The sequence below is a fragment of the Passer domesticus genome, chromosome 9, assembly GCF_036417665.1.
Source record: "Passer domesticus isolate bPasDom1 chromosome 9, bPasDom1.hap1, whole genome shotgun sequence".
NCBI lineage: Eukaryota > Metazoa > Chordata > Aves > Passeriformes > Passeridae > Passer > Passer domesticus.
Genome location: NC_087482.1, coordinates 37,900,119 through 37,922,170, shown reverse-complemented (window position 1 = coordinate 37,922,170; position 22,052 = coordinate 37,900,119). Strand labels below are relative to the sequence as shown.

General features: G+C 50.6%; 1 protein-coding gene across 3 annotated transcripts; it reads left to right on the top strand.

Moving 5' to 3' along the window:
- Window positions 1-10,264: 10,264 nt before the first annotated feature.
- FAM3D (FAM3 metabolism regulating signaling molecule D) lies at window positions 10,265-18,719 on the top strand. Of its 3 annotated transcripts, XM_064432882.1 has the most exons (11): window positions 10,265-10,346; window positions 13,367-13,424; window positions 14,093-14,210; window positions 14,938-15,045; window positions 15,356-15,376; window positions 15,870-15,993; window positions 16,247-16,305; window positions 16,691-16,741; window positions 17,745-17,829; window positions 17,972-18,098; window positions 18,300-18,719. In XM_064432882.1, the coding sequence occupies exons 3-11, from the start codon at window positions 14,198-14,200 to the stop codon at window positions 18,387-18,389; spliced, it is 678 nt and encodes a 225-aa protein (XP_064288952.1). In that variant the 5' UTR covers window positions 10,265-10,346; window positions 13,367-13,424; window positions 14,093-14,197; the 3' UTR covers window positions 18,390-18,719. The 3 variants fall into 3 exon arrangements, with proteins under 3 accessions (XP_064288952.1, XP_064288953.1, XP_064288950.1); XM_064432883.1 differs by lacking the exon at window positions 10,265-10,346 and having other exon boundaries at window positions 13,233-13,424; window positions 14,152-14,210; XM_064432880.1 differs by lacking the exon at window positions 10,265-10,346 and having other exon boundaries at window positions 13,234-13,424.
- Window positions 18,720-22,052: the final 3,333 nt, after the last annotated feature.

Below are 22,052 nucleotides of genomic sequence, written 5' to 3'. Positions count from 1 at the left end.
GGGTCAGTCCTGGGGGAACAGGAGGTGACACCTGGTGCTTGGGGCCACCCAAACCTGCACACCTCCCGTGCATCCCAAACACCCAGGACACCACTTGTGCAGTCACTGTGGGGGGAAGGGGCTTATTCTGCTCCTTTTATGAGCTGATTTACGACTTGTTTACTTGTATGCCTCACCCACACTGCTAAAGGTGTAATTAAACCTTGTTAAACTGCTCAGGCCCCCCTCAGGCATGTGTTGTAACATATTTTTCCCCCCCAAGAACCACAATTATTGTGTCAGGGGGAGGGGAAACCTGGGTGGTGAGGAAGGGTGTCAGGCCAGCTTGGTTGTAATAAATACCTATTTAGCAGGCAGAGGATGTTTAGTCCTAAATCAGATTGTGCATTAAAAGTGGAAATTGCTGAGATTGGTGTTTACCTGTGAAACCAAAATTGCTTCATGAAGGAAATAATTATAGATGCAGGCTCTCTAAGAAAGCAGCTTTGAGCCTTCATTAAATAGTTAAAATCGAGATGCTGCAGTGAAGCCCAGCATCAGCACATTGTGTGAGGGCTGGCTGGGAGGGGGCTGTGAGCTCTGTGCTGTACACACCCCACAGAGCTCCATCCCACAGTTTTCCAGAGAGCTGCAATGTTTTCTAGGAGATAACAACTCCCATGAAGTAATATTAAACCAGGTGAAACAGGGCACAAGGGAGGTGTTTTAGTACCAGAAAAGGCTGATGAGTTCAGGGAATTATTAGGGGCAAAATGAAATTTATGTTAATAATAGTCATTTATTAGCTGCAACAAGACAGCAAACACCCTAATGAGGAGCACAGAGGCACAGGGCTCACCACGGCTGTGATGCTGGTCCAGAGACACCCCTGACTCTGGAACAGCTTCAGTTCAGTGCTGGATTCACTCAGGACCTTCTCTTTTAGGCTTTTGCAGGGCCAGGGAGCTGCTTGCTGTCACCTAAACCTGCCAGGAGCGGGGTGGCCCTTTCCTGGAACTCTCCCCCAGCGCTGCATTAGAGACAGCTCTTCCAGGAACGCTTCCCCCACGTTGGAGCTTTGCAGCTGAGGCACGCTGGAAGCTCACCAACAACTGCTTGGATCTGGACTATTTTTAGTCAGTCCTGTCCAAAAGGAAAGTCTTTCCCGAAATAGGTGTTCCTCCTGGACAAGCAGCTTAGCACGGGATGTGGGAGAGTCACTGGAAGGACGAGCAGCCCTGGTTTGGTGTGAGGCTGGAGCTGCACGTGTGGTGTGTGCAGCAGCCTCGGGGCAAACAGCAGCTCCCCCCAGCCCTCATCACTGGTCTGCAAAATCAGGTTATTTGGGAAGGAACTGCTGAGGTGTTCAGAACAGCAGCTCACCACAGTGCAGGCAGCATGAGGGTTTGGGGTTTCACAGGTTGAATATGAGTGGCTTCAGTCTGGATTAACAATTTCCCCTTCCAAGGATGGCAGAGCTGTGCTGAAGGACCCTGGGCAGCCCTACAGCTTTGATTCTTCCCTTCACTCTGACTCTTCACCTCAGGAACTGCACCACTCTCCATGCAGCTCCAGGATGCATCCTCAGTGACTGCGGGAGGTGGGAACAAAAGCAGGGGTAAATAGATGGATTCTTCTTATGGAGCTGCATGAAAAAAAATTTCTTTATTGCCTCTCTATTGCCTCTTTTTCAGGCAATTGGCCAGTAGTACAAAATGGCACGGGAATCATTCCTAAAAATGAGCTGGTTGCCATGCTGCCCTACACAGAAGCTGATGGACAGTAAAGCCATGCAGTTTTCAAGGAAGTACAGACAGAAGTGCAAGGAGTTCTCACCCAGCTTGGCTCAGCTACACTCTGTGTGTGTGTCTGTGTCTGTGTGTCTGTGTGTGTGTGTGTGTGTGTCTGTGTGTCTGTGTGTTCATTAAATGGAGTCATTAGTTCTGTTACCAGTTCTCTTGAGTCAAACACAGGAGTCCAGCTATAAGAATTCTCACCAATGGTGAATTTTTGGATGTTCTAGGAGTGCCATTCACTGATGTGAGAACAGCCTCATGCACTATCTCAGGCATGATGGAATCTCTGTGATGTGTTACACAAATGCCTCTCATGTTTGGCCAGTCTGGCTTGAAAAGCTCTGGAGGAATTTGCACTTTTGCAATTTTACCATTTCCTTTGGTATCATCACCCATTTGCTCTGGGGCCAGACTGGCTGTGAACTGCATTGTGGCTGAACATCCTCTGGAGAGCAGAAAAGGCAAACATAAGCTATTGAAATACAGCAGACAGAAGAAAGACTTTTCACCCTCTAAAACCACAGTGCCTGAGCTGTTGGTGTGTTGTCACCCTAAGGGACACTGGCTCAGGGCTCCAGCCTGGGGTTTCCCGTTCTCAGGCATCTCCTTTGGAAAGTGAGGAAGGCAACTCCAGCCTCTCACTCATCAAATCCCTCAGCCTGCTTGTCTCAACCAAGAGTAAAGGCTAAATAAACACATCTAAACAACTGAAAAGCACGTCAACATCCAACTTCAAAATAAAATGCAGTGAAGTGTGAAATTATACCTTTTATTCCATAAATCTTCAGCAAGCGGCACAGTTCTATAGCTTGTATCACGCTTTAATACTGGCAGAATTTAACACACCATGCAAAGCCCCATAAGGTAATTACATTTCATCTCAACAAAGCAACAAAATCCCAGTTCGTTCAACCCCCTCCATCTGAGGAAGGATTATAGACAATTCAGAGCATGTTGATTTTTCCTGGTGATAAATCCAAAGCAGGTCACCAATGAAATGTGAGTGTGGGTTCCCAAGGCAGCTGATTTACAGGGGAAAACAGAGATGTTATTTGGTGTCCTTCAAGGCAGTGTCACCCTGCTTTCTGAATCTTCCTGAGGTTTATCCTCCACCTAAAAGGAGCTTAAAATGTAAAACTTAACCTTGAACAGACCACTTTGGCACTTGGCAATTGCCCTGTGCAGGGTGTTTACATGCTTCACAGCAGATTCCTATCCAGCTTTTAAAGAGTTATTTAATTTTGCAATAAATGAGGTTGTATGAGTGATGGAGATGATGACAGAAAACCAGCAGAAGACACTCACAGCCCCACATCCTGTAACACCAGCCATCAATCTCCAGTGTGCCCAGTGTTTGAGCATTCCAGACTCACAGGCCAGGCTGGAAATATTTGTCATCAGAGCATGTGTTGGTTGCCCTTCTGCCAAACCAAGGGTATCTCTGTATACAACAAACCACAATTAATTTAACTAATTTATCTATTAACTGCCCTCAAATAAAGCCTCCAAACTTTAATTAGACCTTTGTGATTAAATGCAATTAAAACCCTTAAAGCAAGTCAACAAGGACTGCAGGCACTCTCATTCCCAAAGCCAGCATAAAGCTACAAACACACACAGGAATGGATAACTGAGGGTGAGGACAAAAGCATCTTTCCTCAGGCACAAAGTAACATGACTTTCTATAATCCCTGACTCAGCCTCTGCAACAAGACAAGACCTTGGAAAGGAGACAGGACACAGTGGCCTCCTGAGGGATGGGGTGAGAGGCTTAAAAGTCCTAAAAGGGGAGAGGGATGCAATTGCCTGCCATGACAGGTGTTGCTGCATCAGCCCAAATAATGATGATGCCCTCAGCAGCCCTGGCAGTGATGGGGCTCAGTGATGGCACAGACACAAGGGAAAGTTGATGGGACACTTTTTTTCCTTAATTAATTTCTTGTGCCTTGTTTCCTTGCATCTGAACCAAGCAGGCTGTGATAAATGTTGCACAGTGATGGGAAACAGTGGGGGAAAGCCGTGACATCTTCCCAGCACTTGGTGCTGTTGTATAAAACTTGAGGCAGGCAATGCAGGAATAACTTGCACAAGCCTTTCCACACTTTTTCAGCTGATACACCTCATGAATGCAGCTCAGTTCCCCGTTCCTTCCAAAAAAACCAAAGACTTGAAGTGGTGCATGCAATTGTGTTGCCATAGTTGAGTCTTGTGCATGGAGAGGTCAGGGGGAAACCATCACAATTTCCAAGACAGAGTGAATGGCAGTGAGCAGTGGCAGCACAGAGGATTAAATTGTGCTAAGAATCACCTGAACACAGAGTGGTCTTGGTGGAAGACATAAAATTTGATGGGAAAATTTTATATCAAAAAGTTCACAACCTTTCTAGGAGATGATGAGCAGTGGAAGACCAAACTGAGCCAAAATACTGCAAGGCGAGCACTAGACAGGTTGCACAGGGCAAAGAATTTGGTAATTTTGTCATCAATTATGATGAAATAGAAAGACAAAACTAGAAATGGCTTTGAAAAACCAAGGGACAGCAAGGGTGGGGGACAGCAAGGAGGTGAGCAGCAAGCAATAAAAAAAATCAGATTTCTAAATATAGACCACATCCCAGTCCCTTGTTCCAGCTGTGGTCATTTCTCTTGCCCTTTAGACTTTTTGAAAAGCTGATACTGAGCTGTAACTTGGACAGCCCCAAATCCTCCCTGCTAATGGCAGCTGCCTTCAGAATTATGTTCTGCAGTGAGCTGGAGTAGAAGGAGAGTTGCAATAGGCACCCTGTGGCTCCCCAGCCACCGCGGCTCCGAGCGTGCACGGCGCCAGGAAAAACCCAGCAGGTGCAGGAGAGTTCCCTGAGTTATTTCCTATTCTCTGTCTGGCAGTAAAGACACAGCTACACCAGGTGGTAACTCTTAGCAGATGGTGACTTTTTAAAGTTGATTGCTGTATAAATGATACTTTCTGAGTTTGTTCGTTTTAATTCAGATTCTCAGTAGTGTGTTCAAATGTCAGAGAGCATCATATTTCTATCTTTTATTTCCTTTGTGAGCAGAAATCTTCTTTAAGAAGTCTGGGAATTACAGCTTGGGAGAGAAGATAGACTCCCTCGATGAAAGTGATCTACTTTACAAATGTTACAGAATACTATAAAAACAGGAGATGCAAAAAGCCCCACTGGCTTTGTTCTCAGTGGAGAGTTTGAATTTCTATTGCGCTTTTAAAGAGACATTTTGTCTGCACTGTAATGTTTTATTGGATCTGTGAGGTCCATTAGCAGCACAAAAGCAGGATTTCCTCTGCTGGCAGCACAGGGAAGGTGGGTAGGGGGGAAGACATCTAATTAATTTACTACTGCAGTTAAATAATAACAGGACAACTGAATGAGGACCTTATTTACCCCCTAAATGCCCTGCAGCCCCAAGCTGGGGTGGCCATGTGCCAGACCCCCATATCCTGCTCTGCTGTAACCAACCAGCAGCTCTGGCTGGCCCCATGTGCAGGACTGCCATGTGCTCCTTTGAATATTTGCTTTTCAATGACAGACGTACCAGAACTGGCTACAGACAAACTCCCCACTGACCCAGCACTAAGGCCCATCACCTGATGATGTCAGGGCTCTGAAAATAATGGAGGTGACAAATGGATGAAGCACCTGTGTGATCTGCACCACAGGACAGCCCTGCCCGTGTCCCCAGTTTGGGAAAGATGGACCAGATCAGGTGCCACTGTGGCAAACTGGGGACATTCAAAGGGCTCTGGTACAGTCACTCATCTGCCCTCTGCACTTCACCTCCCCTCAGAGTCTCAGCCCATTTATTTATTGCACCTCATTGGCAAAAAAAGGAAAGACATCCCCTGGCCAGAGGGAAATGTCCCAATTAAAGAGCAAACGATGCAGTAAAACAGCAGAGCATTCTTGAGAGCCCTGGTAAAAGCGGCCACCTCTTGTCCTCAATTTATGCTGCTCCCATCACCCTGGGCATTATATTTGTGCTGACAAGGATCAGTTTAACCCCTGCCTGCAATCTAATAAAAAGCTGGCATGGTGCAAGCATGCATAATCTTTCTTCAGTGTCCTAGAATGGATGCAATAAAAAACTGCTGCTGCTGCTCGATGGTCACAGCCACTGCCTGGAATAAATAACTCCCTGTCCAAGCCAGCAGTGGGAAGGGCTTTGGACCACAGGTTTTTCAGACCCTCATCCCTTTATAGAATTTTATAATCATGGGTTTGTTTAGGTCAGAAAAAACCTCTTAAGATCATAGAGTCCAACTGTTCCACCAGCACTGCCCAGTTCACCATTAAACCATGACCCATGAGCCACATCTCTTAAATCCCTCCAGTGACTCATCCTCCTCCCTGGGCAGCCTCTTCCAATGCTTGACAACCCTTTTGGTGAAGAAATTGCTCCTAATATCCAATCTAGAACTCCCCCATACAGCTTGAGCTCACTTCCTCTTGTCCTGTCGCTCATTACTTGAGAGAAGAGACCAACTCCCAGGTGGCAACAACCTCCTTTCAGGGAGCTGCAGGGAGCAGTAAGCACCTCCCTGAGTCTCCTTTCCTCTGGGCTGAGCCCCCCAGTTCCAGCTTAGCAGCCCAGCACCTCTGTGAGTGCAGCATGTGCCTGGTGGCAGTCACCCACCACCCCTCAGTATGTACTGGGGCAAAGCAAAAGAAAAAGTCCCAAAGGCCTTGTGCCACTGACAAACAAGAGATCCTTCCCCTCTCATCATTAATTGGCCAAGCCAGCACAGCAGAGCTGGCATTACGCTCTGCTACCCTTTGTAATGAAATCACTGCCTGGGCGCAAGAAACAAATTCAACGATATGATACTAACAGGGTTAGAAATTTCCCATGCAAATATTAATAATTTATATCTACATGCGTTTTTTTTATAATACTGCTTGCAGTCTGTAGTAAGAAGTGCTGAGGTCTACCAGCCTCTCTCACAGCTCTTGCCTGGGAAAGATGCTGGTGTTACCCAGCTGGAGACAGAGACCCCCAACACGATTTCACCAGGGGTTCAAATCAGCTTTTGGAAATCATGTCCTGGCCTGTTTCAAAAAGGAGACAATGCTTAAAGAGGAGCACTGCTTACATGGACCAACCAGCAACAGGAGATGGATGCTGAGCCTTGGTGTGCCCAGGCCCCTTCCCACAGGCATCTTTGCAACACCTGCCCCAAGACCAGGGCTGCTGATGTCCTGCAGCAGCCCAGGGTGCAATGAGCTGTGGCCCAGCTGCCACAGAGCACACCAAGCATCCACCTGAATCCTGACGTAGCTGGCAGCAAAAGGAGCAACCTTTGGGCTGTGAAGTCAGAGGGGTTTAGGGACTGAGGAGAGGGGGGAAGGGGAGGACATTTTATTTTAGCAGTAAGGAGGGATTTGTGTTGAATGTTCTTTTTTTTCAGCAGTAAAAAAGCCTCTGAAAGGAAGGGCAGTGACTGGGAACCTGCAGGGTTGAAAGAGAAACTAATTCCCTCAGACAGGCGTAATTGCTTCAATTCAGAATGGTAAAAATGTGAAATTAGGAATAATCAATGGCTGTTTATGATCTGTGTCTACACTGTGAATTCAGCTAATATGGAGTAATTACACTGCGCTAATTCCCGGTATTTGTCATCGTTCTGTTGCAGAGGAGTCCTGCAGAACAATAAAAGCAGATTGGCTGTGTTGGGCACACAGACCAGAGGCTTAGCACGGCACGAACTATATATATATATATTTATTTTTTTTTTTAATATACCCGGGCTGTGACTTCCCTGGTTTCCTTTCCAGCGGGGCTGGGCGGGATGCGCTGCCCGGCAGCACGGCCGGGAGCCGGCACACCGAGCCCATCCCTGCCCGGCCCCGCCTGCTCCCGGGAGCTGCTGCCTCGCCTTCCTGCCCGGCACTGCTATGTCAGCCCTCCTGTAAAACTCTGTCCTCACGCAATACCTCCGCAAGGTAACTGTGGCGGATGCTCAGCCACCCGTGAAACCTGCGGGATGTGTCACGGGTTTGCTGCATGATTCACGCTTTGGCCGGTGGAACAGCGCTGGCTGCTGACCTCTGCAGAGGTGCGAGAGGGGAGTCCAGGAGCGGATTGTTCCGTGCAGGGTGGGTAATCCAGCGGCACAGGGTGGGTAATCCAGCGGCACAGGTGGGAGGTGTGGGCTGCAGGGACAGCCCTCGCCCTCCTCCAGCCTGGCGTGTGGCATGCGGGAAGGGCAGGGGTGTTAACACAAAACAAACACACAAGGTACAGAGCGTTTCCTTTCCGAGGAACCACACTTAACATCTGCAGCAGTTGGGCAGGAGCAATCTGAAACAATACACCCACTGTGCTTATCAGCGTCCAAACCTCTCCTAAGATAATTTGTCATCAGTTTGTCCCAGTGAGCTCATTCCTGAAAAGCATCATTTCCTGAGCGCTGCGGAGCCCAACAAGGGATCTTTGCGGGAAACCTCCTCCCAGTGCTGAACTTCATATCCCGGCAGGGACAGTCCTGCAGCCACTTTCTTGGCAGCAGTGTCCCAATGGTTCCCACCACTCACTGAGGGTCAGTGCACCCAGTGTTCACTCATGGAGGGAGGAGGAGGAGGAGGAGAGCAGCTCCTCACTCACCAGCTCACCCCTGCTGGTCTACCAGAGAGCTGATCACAGTGCAGTGAGTTTGCACCACTGATTATTCATTCCCCAGTCTGGCAGCTGATACCACATCTACTATTTTTATCTTAATTCCTCTTTTTTTATATCATGCAGAACCCCCTTGGGGAGCCTGCAAATGAGGCTTGATGCAATTTAATTGCACTGCACCTTTAAATGATTTGCTGAGTCAAAACTAAGCTGACGCCCCACTCCTGGCACTTGACACATTCCCTAATGTTAGGTGGGATCTAAAAGCCCATTTTTGCTGTGTGCCACAATGGATGGGCAAAATGTGGGCTACCACAGGATACAGAGATGGCTCCTCACACCACTGTGTGCCACAAGGAAAGCCCACAGCTCCCCATCCTTTCCTGTGGTGTTAGGGAAACATCTTGGATGAAATGTTCAGTTCCAGAGAGCAGAAGCATTTCACACACAATTTCGTTGTTGGAGCTCGTGGCCCTGCTGATGGTTTTTGCTCACTTCTTCTGCAAGCAGCAGAAATGGCTCCATCTCCGTGGAGGATTTGGCCTCAGGTCCCTTGAAACAGGAGGGAAACTCACCATGGAACAGGCCTCCCCTGGGGTGTTACAATCCCGTGCCCTGGGCAGCAAGCAGGGGGACACAGCAGGGACGAGCGCTGGGCGCTCCAGGGCTTGGGGCACTTTGTTATTGAGCTGAGCCAGTTATTGCCAGCAGCTAAACAAACTAATAGGAAGGATATTTCCCCAGAGAGCGAGAAGGTTTTTGATTTAGACTGTGCTGTTTAAGCTCAGACTCTCACCACAGCTAAAATTTCCTTCCGAGGGCAATAATTATCCCAATGCAGAGCCCGGGCCTGTGTTTGCTTTTCTGCTCCTTGTCTGGAAGGGTTTGGTTTAGAGGCTGTGATTTCCCCTGGTGTTCAGCACCTCCTGCACCTCTTGCCCAGCACTGAGAATCAGAACTGGGCTGGGGGGAGGCAAAGAAAAGCTCAGGGCACAGCTTTATACAGTGAGATCACCTTCAGGTATTAAACTAATTCTCAGGAAGCAGCGCTGGTCCCACAAGCCCTGTGCAAGCTGCAGTCCCAAAGGCAGCACTGTTGCTGCCAGCCCCATGACTCCTCCACTGGTTCTTGGATGAAAATTGCTTTAAAAGCTCCAAGAGAAGCCATTTGGTTCTTCTAAGTGGTGAGAATGGAAAGGAAAAAGGAAAGAAGGAATGGGAATGCTTTTGTTCTTGGCTGCCAGGTAAATGAAGTGCGACTTTGGAAAAAATAGAGAGCCCTAGTGCTAACTTCAGGAGTCATTTCTTCCTTCAGAACCATAATAATAACAATGATAAATGATTAAAAAGCAAACAGCTTAAATCTATACCTTGAGTTAACTCAGGACTCCTTTTGAGTTCAGGACTGTTGCTGGATAAATAAATGCTTATTTGGAAAAGGAACCTCCAGCTTCACGTAAATGACAGGCAGGGAAGCAAGACTCAGGGCCAGCCCACCACATGCGGCACAAATGGGGGAAATCCCGACAGATCAGGTTATTCTGGTTTCACCCCAGTTTGGGGAACACCACTCCTGGCTTCATGCCCGCCTGTTCCCACTGCAGCACCCCTGTCAGCCCGACGTGCTGCTCCGGTGACAGAGCAGAAAGGCTGCTGCCCACCCTGGGAGAGGCTTCCCAAAAAAGCAGTGGCCAGAATGAAGAAAACCTCCAAAGGAAGCGCTCCTGGCCGCAGCAATGGATGTGTTCTCGCTCCCGAGCTGCGGCCGCCGTGCCCCGCGGGCTGTGCCCAGCCCTGCACAGGCAGATAAGGCTCGGGGAGGTGCCCCAGAGGGCTGGGCAGGCTGGGCAGGCTGGGCAGCTGTCCCGGCACATGGAGCCCCAGCTTCCCGGGATGTCCCAGCGCCCGCGGAGAGGGACGGCGCGGCCGGGACACTGAGCGGTACGTGGGCTTGTCCCGTCCCGGGGGGAAATGTCTGCCAGAGCACGACTGCAATAATGTGCTCCTGCAGCGCTTTTCTCTGGACTTACCGGCAGGTTAGGGGGCTGCCTGGGGAAGGTTTTAGTTGTTCTTCCTTCTCGTGAGAGAAGGGGAGAGGAGGTGAAGGGGAAGCGCCAGGCGCTGGCATCCTTTCCGTGGGGCACAGCTGGGCTGGTGCCATGGGCTGAGCCAAGGATCTCCCTGTGTCAGGGGAGCTGGGATGTGCTGGAATCAGCTCTGTGCTCTGGGGCCAGATCATCATGGCCACGGATGAATTTGCAGGGTGTTTGTTCACTCTGCAAAGTGTGGGGCTCGTCCCAGGTCTAAGCTGCTGCTCAGGGTATCCTCTGTTTTCTCCTGCACCGCTGGAAGGGTTGGTGTAGGGACCAGGTCTTGCTGCCCAGACAGCAGGGACAGAATTACTTCCTTTAAAAAACTGATGGCATTATCTGGAATTTTGAGAAACCAGGCTAGATGGAATGGTAGGAGAGCACAAGGTACCAAGTGCTTTCTGGTAGAAAGCAGCAAAACACCCCAGATAACTGTGGGCTTGTGCCAGGGCCAGTTTTGCCATAAGATGCCCTCTCCAGCCATTTGGTGGATGCAGAAGCTGGCCAAGCATTTTTATAGGCAAGAAAATTTATAAGCTCTCTAGCAAACAGCACCCTCACTGAGCAACTCAGCAAAGTTTAGTCAGACTGATTCCTTTTGAGGCTGAAAATGGCACTGTAGCATCCTCCATTCCCCTGTGGTGATAAACCCTGAACACAAGGTGGATGTGCACCCACCCTGCCAGTCCCTGCTCTGCACCCCTGCATTGAGTTGAGCAGGAAAACCCTGGCTTTTGGATGGGTGACTCAGTGGCTGTGGGCATCTGGCAGTCACCCTTTTTGGAGTCTCATCCCCACTCTGCACCAAAATGGTTTTGTTCACAGCCAGGGACCTGTTGGGGGAGAGAGGGACATGTGGGGCTCAAAAGCAGGGGGAAAAAAAGGGAAAAAAAAAAAGGGAGGGAAAAGGCAGAAGTTTGTGGGGAAGAGAAGTAAAGTTTTCCTGCAGCAGTGAGGGAGAACAGGAGCACTGACGGCGCATCCTGAAGGAGCCCCTGGGCGGGCAGGGATCTGTTCCTCCAGCAGTGACTCAGCTCCGCCAAGCGGCACTTCGGGCCAGAGCAGGCTTGGGTGGAGCTTTTGCTTTACAGCGCCGTGAGCAGCTTTGGCAATATTTGTACAAGGACTTTCTTGTTCCTGGAATGTTTCTTGTTCCTGAAATGTTTTTTTTAAGCAAACAAGTTCGAGGTTTATTAGACAAATAAGTCAGTTTAACACCTATCACAATTCCGTCTTTTCTCCCTCTCCTGCCAGCAGCTCTCTGGCAGATGCCAGAGCACAGGTGCCTTTTATTCTGGCACAACTGTAGAATGAAAAAAAAAAAATTATCAATGCAAACAATTAAAAAATAATATAATAGAAATCCCAGGACAGGGCCATTCTCTTGTGATGCAATCAGGTTTTAGGAATTTCAGCACCCAGGGACTCCACCCAATAAATTTTATCTAGGATTAAGGTGAAGATAAATGGCCCAAAGAAATATATTACTTCCCCAAAGCACTGGCATTTATTGGTTTATTTTTCCATTTCTCTTCCTCTGCAATGAAATCAATATGTGCAAAGAATAAAAGCACAACTTTGGTGAAGGGGAGGACTGTGCGATGGGCCCCAGTGAGGCCAGTGCTCACTGTAGGACTGGGGACCAAACAGGGAAGGTTTTGCAAACCCAGTGAGTTTTGCTGCAGTCACTGTGTTCAAATCACACCCCGGCTCTGAATCCTCACCAGATCCAGGGCACTTGTGGGGAAGACAACAAGCTCCCAAGGCAAACCAATAACAATTTTGAAGCCTTCACAACTTGCCAAGGGGATTGTGAGAACTGGACCCATTTTCCCACCCCATCATCAGATCAGGCACTGGGATGGGGAGCCAGAAATGAGAAGAGGGTCCCTGTCTTTATAAACTTCATGCTGAAAGGAGCAAAATGGAAGAGCCTTGTGCTGCCCCTCCAGATCCAGCCACAGGCAATGTTTGTCCTCTAAACCCTTTAAACTGTCCTTTTTCAGGTCTGTGAATCTTATACCAGCTCAGTGAAATGGGCTTGCCCATACCAGCTCTGACACAAGCTTTAAAATCCATTTCAGAGTAACTGTGCTGAGGGCTGGGGTGTGAGGAAGGGCTTGTGGCATCACAGACCCCCCTGCCAGCTCCCGTGGGGACAGATTCCTGCTCACAGCCAGCCTTCCTCTGAGGGGAATAACCACAGTGTGAGGGAGATTATGCTGGGAAGCCAGTGTGCTCAGCTGATAGACAAACAAAAACACTTTGTCTTGGAACATGGGGGACACAAATCCCTCCCAAAGCTTTCCCTAAAATGCAGGTGGGCCAGTCTCCCATGGGAAGCTGGCAGCTCCGTGCTGGAGCAGCTTTGGCAGACTGTCCTTGCTGCAGTGTCACAGCACGTGTGGGGACAGCAGAGGGGTCTCACGGGGAGAAGTGCCAGGCTCCAAAAACCTCAGCTGAAACTGATGGGGCTGCCTAAAAACCCCGGACAGTGATGCTGCAACCCAGCCCTGGGTGTAGGGGAAGGCACAGCCCGAGCCTGTCCTCGGGGCAGTGAGGGGGGACACAGCTCCATCCAGCCCAGGGCCCAGGGTCAATAACACAGCCAGCCCTGGGAGGGGACCCACAGCAGGGCTGGCCAGGAGGAAAAGCTCTCCTCTCCTTCCTCATGACGCAGCCGCCTGAAATCAACATTCAGCCCAGCCCTGCTACAGCCCGCTGCTCCTTATTTACCCTTCAAACAGGAAAAGCAACTCTCAGCACAGCTCATTGACAAATTTTCTGTCAAACATTACTGAAGGGCTGCTTTAGTTGACATTAGGCTCATGAAGTCTCAGCACCCATCTCACAAGTGACAATCCACCACAGGGCTCCAGCGTGGTTGCCAGGATAGAGGTTCAGAAGACTGCAGCCCCGGATCTCAAAGGTAGGAGTGGTCCCAGCCCCTGGGGGAGCCCAGCAGGGGGGGTGGCAGTGCCTGTCCCATCGGTCAGGGTGGCAGTGGGACACAGGGCAGAGGGCAGCAGGTGGAATCTCCCGGGTAGGAAATAGTTCATGCTCCAAATTACAACTACTCCCTCTCCACGGGGTGAAGACACTCCAGGATTTGGCCAGGTGGAAATATTCCTGGGTTGAAGTCAGGTGTCCACAAAGCTGGCTGCTCTCCTCAGTGCGGTGGTGCTGCCCTTCCTCCCTTCTCCTTTGGATTTTAAGGAAGACAGGCTTGTTCCCAGAGACTCCCCTGACTGGGCAAGGCCAGATCTCAGTTTATCCTCAGACTGCATTTTGCAGTGCCTAATATTTGAAATCTACCTTGCACCATCCCAGAAGGACATGCAGCACAGCTGTGATTGGAAGTGTCCTCACTGCTACCAGCAGAAGAGAAAAGGCTGGTCCATTGCTGGGAGCAGGGCATGAACGAGGAGCACCAGGGGCAGCAGACAGGGGCAGGGTTCAGAGGCTCCAGAAGGGAGCGAGCTCTGCTGCAGGACTTAATCAGGGTGGGACCTTCTGCCTGGTAAGAATTTGTATATCTTTGATGACGTCCTCACCATTGCAAATGTGACTGAACACAGCAATTATCTTCTCCTCTAGGATCTGCCTGACTTTGGTGGGTTACAGGCACTCTTCAAGGCATTGCCTTCTTTCCTCAGGGTGACCTGGACTGTCAGTCCTCCCAGCTGTGCTCTGCCCACCACCATGCGGGTAACAAGTAAGGAGAGACACATATTTGCTTTTCTCTGTTTTTCTATGGTTCTTCACGCCTCCTTCTCACTTACACAATGCCTTCCAAGCCCAGCAACCCTGCCCTTCCCCTGCCAGGGACATGGGAAAGGGCTCTGTATAAGCATCAGGTTTTTACAAGATTTGTGTCGATTTCAGCCTGTTGTATTTTTCCCAGGGAAACCTTCTGTGACTGGGAAGAGATGGCTATTGAGACGTTCCTGGTTCCATAAGAGCCATTCAGCTGCAATAAAAGTACATTTTTCTGCTCAGTTCCATGCAGGACTGGAACGTTTTGCTCTGATGAGCGCTGCTTTAAAGCCAAATGCCAATCACAGTTGTATCAGCAGCTGCTCGGCTGTAGCTAGTGACTAATTGGGGGATAGCAGCCTTCCCAGCACTGGGAACATAAGAAATATTTGGATTTACATAGCTTTCTGAGTAATTATCAGATTTACTTTAACACAGAAAGAAATATGAATAGTGCCTCCCAGCAGAGCACTAATCTGAGCATCACCACATACTCTGGAGATGGTAATTAAGAGATCAAAATCCATTTGGAGGGTGAGGGATTGTTGGCTGCCTTGCCACCCCATGCAAGCACTGGCTGTCACCCCGTGCCTGGTGACCTGGGGACGCAGATCCCGTAAAGCAGAGGGATGATGCGGTGCCTGCCCCGTGCTGCAGGGGCTGCTCTCACCCCGCCGCTCCCGCAGGTGTGATCCGCTCCGTGCTGCTGCTCCTCACCCTGCTGGGCACTTGGTTCATCATGCAGACGTACTTCCAGCACAGCTGGAAAGCCATCAGCCTGCGGAGCTGGCTCGGTGAGCACCAAGGGCTCCGGAGGGAGGGTGGGAGAGGTGCCAGGGCGAGCCAGCCCCCAGAGCTGGGTACAGCTGCCCTGACCACTGGTACTTGCAGTCTCTGGCTGAGGCTTTAGCCACCAGCTCTGAGCACTGGGGCTGGGGGGGACAGTGTGCTGTGGTGGGAAGCTGCACTGGGATGGGTGGGTCCAGGGATGCCTGCAACCAGGGGAAGCAGTTTTAGAGAGCTGGTGCCTGAGCAGCTGCTCCTGGCTTGGGGAAGAGCCAGCAGCTCCCCAGGGTGTCTAATCCTCCTGCTTGATACCCACAGGTGCCACGAAGAAGCCCAGCAGTGAGTATCGCTCTCGACTTCATCACACAGCTCCCCTCCAGGGTTCAGGGGGATGGTGGAAGTGTGGGATCTCCTTCAAGAGCCCCTTCCCTGAGGCAAAAAAAATCCCCCTCTCCCAAACACCTCCCAAACAGGGGGATTTTGCTACTGCACACAGCAGAGGGGTCTTTGGCAGGGCCCTGCCTTGGCCAAGGATGGGGAAACTGGGTAGAAAAGCCCCAAGAGTCTTGCCTTGGACACCAGCTCTGAATGCCCCGGGCACACAGCGTGTGCCACACCTGGAGCAGCACCTGGCCTTGGCACCATGAACCTCAAACAAGAAGCTGGTCCTAGCCCCAGGACAAGCCTCCTCCATGGGATAAATTGGTCCAGGTGTTGCCCCCTTGGTGGGCCACTGTGTCCCAGCCCAGCCCTGCTCAGCCCCTCAGGGACACGGCCAGTGTCTCCCCATGGGGACAGAGCCGTGCCCTTCAGCCCCACTCCTCCCTCACAGGTGAGAAGCTGCCCCGGTACAAGTGTGGGAACCAGAAGAGCTGCCCCCAGAATTATTTTGCCTTCAAGATCATCAGTGGTGCTGCAAATGTGGTGGGACCCTCGATCTGCTTTGAAGACTTGGTGTAAGCAGCACATGGCAGGGACAAGGCAGCCATGGCTGGCCTGGCCTCCAAGAGGGCAAGTTTGGCTTCTGCCAAGCACATCAATGGCCATCACAGTGTAGTTGTGGTTAAAAAAAAAATTTAAATACATTTCTTTGCTACCACTTCTGGTTTTTTTGCCATCTACAGCCACTTCACCCCGCCACAGTTTCACTGGTGTCAGCATCTCCAGGGCATCCCTGCACTCACTGGTGCTCTCTGCTTTCCTTTCCAGCCTCATGAGCAGCGTGAAAAACAACATTGGCAGAGGCCTGAACATTGCACTGGTGAATGGTGAGTCAGAAGGCACTGACCCCCTTCTCCCCACTGCCAGGGGTCCTTCCTTCCCCAGGAAAGCACAGGCCACTGAAAACCCCTTCCCATGCACTGTGGCTGAGCCGAAAGCACATCCAGCTGGGGTTGCCTGGGGAGCACAGCCACAATTATGGTTGCAAGCACTGAATTATGGTTGCCAGTGAGGAGGGAGCAAACCCACCTGGGTTGTGCACACCCAGCTCCACAAACTCCTCCAAGCAACACAGTCACCATCGCAGCAGTCACAACACACTGAGGGAAGAGCAAAGCATTTTGCAAGGAGCCCCAGGCTCATGGCCAGGCAAATCCCAGAGCCACCCCAGTGCAAACTCACTGTGCTCTGTTTTCAATTTTAACCTTGCAGGAACAACTGGGAAGCTCCTAAAAACCGATGCCTTCGACATGTACTCTGGAGGTAAGCACATCACCCTGCTCCTCGGTGGTTCCCAGCCAGGGCTCACACCAGCACTGCTGGCTACTTAACTGCTTCTCTGCCATGTATTTAATGATAAAGTCAAGTGGGCTTTGACCAGACTTGCCAGTCTGGGTGGTGAAAGCCCAGCTTTCCCTGAGACCATCAAGCCAGAAGTCCTCACAATGCTTCCACATCCAAGATTGGCTTCTTACTCCTTTTACAAGCATGTAATAGCCTGGAAAACATGCTTTCACTCACCTGAATAAACCAAGGCACTTGAGACTTGAGAAAGGTACTTTCTGAGATCAGGCAGATACACTAATCCTGACACTTTGCAACCTGCAACTAAGTTTTTGCACACTGGTGGTGGCTGAGCAGCTGCTCATTCCCCTGCCTTTCACAGCAGGATAAATGAGGGAGCTCAGGGTGACAGGGCCCCCTCAGTCACTCCTTGGGTTTGCAACCTACTCTTGGTAACTCTGGTTTTAAGGAGAATCACAATATAATGAGATTTCCAGCGAAGTTTGTGAGTGAGACGCTCGGTGGGAGAGGCACTGGGAAAAAGGCAGCAGTCAGCTCATGTGCCGCTAGATGGGGCATTGGATCCAAGCATCCCACAGAAGCGGGATGAGGAGTGATTTCCCCAATACAGCCCGAGGCACGACGGCAGGGAAGGCGGCTCTGTGGCCAGGCAGGTTCATTTCTTGTGTTGGGAGGTAAATTCATGCGGCTGGATTTCAGAGTTAGCAAGCAAAGTTTAGGAGGAATTTCCACCCAGCAGTTGTTCCAAAAGGAGGACGTCAGTCCTGAGCACTGCAGGAGAGCCCAGGTGGGGACACAGGACGGGGAATGCATCGTTTGGGAGCCCACCATTCCCCCAAACCCTGGCTAGCACCCGCACAGTCAGGTCATTTCCCACCAACCCAAAGGAGGCTCCCCCAGCTACCATGCAGAAGTACCCACTAAATCCCTTTTTTCTCTCCCCAATGCTCCTCTCTCCCAGACGTTGCCAAGCTGCAGACCTTCCTCCAAGGGATCAAGCGTGGCACCCTCGTGCTGATAGCAAGCTACGACGATGCTGCCACAAAGTGAGTCTGCCCACGGAGGCAACACCAGGCTCCCCAAAAACACACAGCTGGGGCAGCTGGACATGCTGCTGCCTCCAGCAGAGAGGGTGAAAGAGGGGACACCCGGCTGGCACCACAGTGACACCTTCTTACCCTCTTTCAGGATGAACGACAAAGTACGGGCGTATTTCAGGGAGCTGGGCAGCAGCCACGTGGACAAGCTGGGCTTCCGGGACAACTGGGTCTTCCTGGGAGCAAAAGGGCTGATGAACAAGAGCCCCTTTGAAAAGGTACAGGGCCCTCCCCTGCCATGAGCTCTGCAGGCTCCATCCTCTTCGTGGCACCCCCCCAGCTACACCTCACCCCCTGTCTGCAGAGGACAAGGTCCAGAGGCATTATCCCCCACGCCAAACCGAGCTGCAGCTTTTGCCACCTTGCAAACTTGCGCTGTTCCAACCTCCTCATTCATCTTCTCTCTCTTTTTCCTGCAGCACATTAAAAATGATAAAGAGACAAATAAATACGAGGGCTGGCCTGAGCTGTTGGAGATGGAAGGCTGTGCCCCCAGGAAGATGGACTAGCATCAAACTCCAGCCTGCCATGGAGGGCAGCCTCACCAGTCCCACAGGGACACCAGCCCCATGGTGGGGACTGCAGCCTCTCCACTGCCAGGTCACCGAGTCCAGCAGCTGCTGCCTGCTCACAGGAACTGGGTGTTTCACAGCAGGAACTGTGCAGGGCTTGGAGAAGAGCTGTACAAGTGCCTGCAGAGTGAGCAGACACGTGGCCAGGCTGCAGCCAAGACATCCTCATCTGCGGGTCAATTTTGGGTATTTTATTTTTCTATCTTTTAACTAGAAACTTTGTAGAAGGTTTTGTAAATTTCTTAAATTACATTTCTAATTATAAAACACTACCTTCTCCTTCCATTTCCAAGCATAATCAACACTTTCCCCCACAGGCACAGCATGCCAGGTCCTCTGCCACCAGTTGAGTGTCACCATCACCCATCCCACAGCCCTGCACACAGGAGCTCCCCCTCCCCACGTGGCGCAGGGAAAAGTCATCCCTGGGGATGCTCAGATTTTGGTGGTTTCCCCTTGGAGCTCTTCCAATGTCCTACAGTCTCCTACAGCCAGAAGTTCACAGGGATAGCATGCAGCAATGTAGGTTAATATCTGCAGACCAAAGTATCATTCCTGGGTGTTATGAACTGGTTTAAACCCAGAAGAGCAAAGAAAACTAAGTCTCTGTGTATAAAACTGAAAGAACTTTGAAGGTCCAAAATATTCCCAAACATGAGATAAAAACAAACAAGATTAAATGTTGTTGCCAAAAAATTGATATATTTTGATTTAATAGTAAGAGAGGAAAAGAGAAAGAAAGTGAAAAGTAGGGAAAAGTCAGAAAATACTTAGATTACTTTTAAAAGCAGAGGCTAGGTCACCACCTCACTGTGCTGCCTTGGTTGTTGCTCAGACAGGGTTGGGAGAGTGGAGCAGGTTTTGCCCTGGTTTGTTTTGGGGTTTTTTTTTGCTGTTTGAAGCATCTTATCTGCCTTTCGTGATCCCGGGAGCAGTCTGGCTTGGAAGTGGCTGCCTGTCCTCAGGATGCAGGAGCTGTGCCTGGTCTCTGCAGCCAAACCTTGGTCTGCTCGTGGTGCTCCCTCCCTGCCATGGGACACAGGAGCAGGGCAGGGCTTCCACAAATCACTCCTGGCTTCGGTCCAGGGCTGCAGGATCAGGGGGTTCTCCCCAAGCAGTGTCAGCTCCCAGAGGCCTCAGGGTGTCCCACAGCAGGCAATGATGGTGGAGTGGGGGAAAGGCAAAGGTCAGGGATTCTGCCCTCGCTTTCCCCTCCACATTCTGCACCAGTTTTGCCTCCCTTTTTATGGGCCTCAAGGCAGGCTACTCACAGTCTATCCCACACATGGTTTTCAGGTGTTCAAGAGTGATTATGATAAGCAGACATAACGACAGAGCACTTTTGAAGCCATTCTCTTATTGTCAGGTTCTTACACTGGGTTAAATCCAAGCAAAATCCTCTGTGGCACATCCCCATCAGAGGTCAGGATAATGCCAGGGTTGTGCCAACCTTGCTTTGCCCTAAGGAGTGGATGGATGGATGGATGGATGGATGGATGGATGGATGGATGGATGGATGGATGGATGATGGATGTGCAGGTTCCTTGGGCAGCTGAAGTTGTGCAGCACAGCCAATAGGTGGGAGCCTTTTACCGGCAGAGCTCTGGAGCGCTACAACGCGCCCGGGTCAGCCACGCACCGGGAGCTGCAGGCCAGCCTGGGGCCATGTGGCACACCTGGAGAGGAAAGGTCCCTGCCCTAAGGCGAGCAGGAAAGCCCCACAGTGCTCCTAGAGCAGTCCCCACGCTGCTGCCCAACACCGAGCCAGTCCTGGGGAGCATCTGCCCCCTGCTCCTGCCCAGCTGCACCAGCCAAGCACGGTGTGCTCCCAACCCCTCCCCGAGCCCCGGCACTGCTGGGATCAGATCAGCGGCACAGGTGATGGCTGGGCTTATCTGTCATCAGAGACAGGGATGAATTTGCATCATGTACAGACTTTAATTTCCGACGATTGTATCTGGGTTTTCCCCATTCTCTGAAGCAGACCAGCAGTTTTGCAAAACATGAGGATGGAGCGTTTCTCCTGGAGCATTTGGAGCTGCATTTGAAGGATAACAGACTGTCCTGCTCAGCCTTCTCTGCTTCCAGCAGCCCCTGCACAGCTCCTAGCAGGCAATTCACAGGGTTATGGGAGCCCTCAGGTCACCCCAGGAGAGCAGAAGTGAGGAGCACAGGCAGGACAAAGCCAGGAAAGGACACAGCCTGTCCTGTGCTGGCCACCTGTAGAATGAAACCCTGGATCCAAAACTCAACACCACCAATCCCTAAACAAGGAAAAATCCCCACATAAACTGTGCAACACCTGTAAGAACTTCCAAAGGCAGAACTGAAATAAAACCCCAAAACAGCCACGACAGAGGAATCCCCGAAGAGGTGTAGTATTTTATCCCAGCTTATCCTCCCATGCTCTTAGCACACACCTGATGGCACCGAGGGAAACCTCTGCCATAAATCGATCCCTAAATCTGCTGCAACAACAGCGGTTAATCCCAAGTGCTGAATCATCCCTACCCGTGGCAGAGCAAGAAATAACACAACCAGCAGACACGACAGCCCTGCCGAGCTGCCAGCATAAATATGCCAACTATTTTAAGCCCCTCAAAGGATCTAGATTCACTTATAAACCAAACTGAAAACAGCCCAAGAGCTGTAAAGGTGGCTCCACAGGGTAAACCAGAGCACAGCATCAACTCCAGCCCCAAAACAACCAGCCCCATTCAGCTGCAGGAAACTCTTCCTACCCCTTCGCAATGCACATTAGAAATCTGGTTTAAAGCCAAAATAAAGGAAATTTATGTTTCAGCATGCTACAGGCAGTTAAAACTAGCTCTGAATCCATCACAGAACAGTTACAAAGGTACATCACTATTTTCAAGAAATAGGGAGAGCTAAAAGTGCAATTCCTGTGCAGGGACCTTCAGTAGCAGCCAGTGTTTTGAAGAGCCATTCCTGCCAAAGTACCTGTGTCCTGATAAATAAATCAGTTTTTAAAATATCCAGACACTGAGAGGCAGGGAATAAATGTGGATTCATGAGTCAAACTGAACTTGCTAATTTCTTTAAAAGGATCTGAAAAGGACAGTGGATGCAGGGACATTAATCTCCAAATGAGGTTTTGCAGTGCCGTTGCATTTTGAAAGCTGTATTACTGCAGGGACAGGCACCTACCTGGCTGCTCTGCACTGTGTCTTCACCAAACACAAGCCTGAGCTGCCCAGACTCCCAGGATGCAGCTTCAGCTAACCTGGGCTCACCTGGGGTCACAGGAGGCACCGAGGCTGCAGTAGCAAACACACAGCCTGGGGTGTTTGTGGTAGCAAAGTTTGCAAAATCCAGTGCTGCAACAGGAGCCAAGAGCCAGGATGCAGACAGGCAGCAGAGGGATAATCTTCCTTCATTTTTTGGGGTCCGTTTGGGCAAAGCACCAAAGGAGTATCTAGGAAAGATGCCACAGGCAAGGACCTGCGGTGCCGGGCCGCAGCTGGGCGAATCCGCATCCTGTGACATCTTGCCCTGTCAAGTGCAATTACCGTAATCTTCCACAGCCTCTCAAAATACGGATCCCGGCTTAGAAACCGGGCATCCACAGCATGAAAGCTG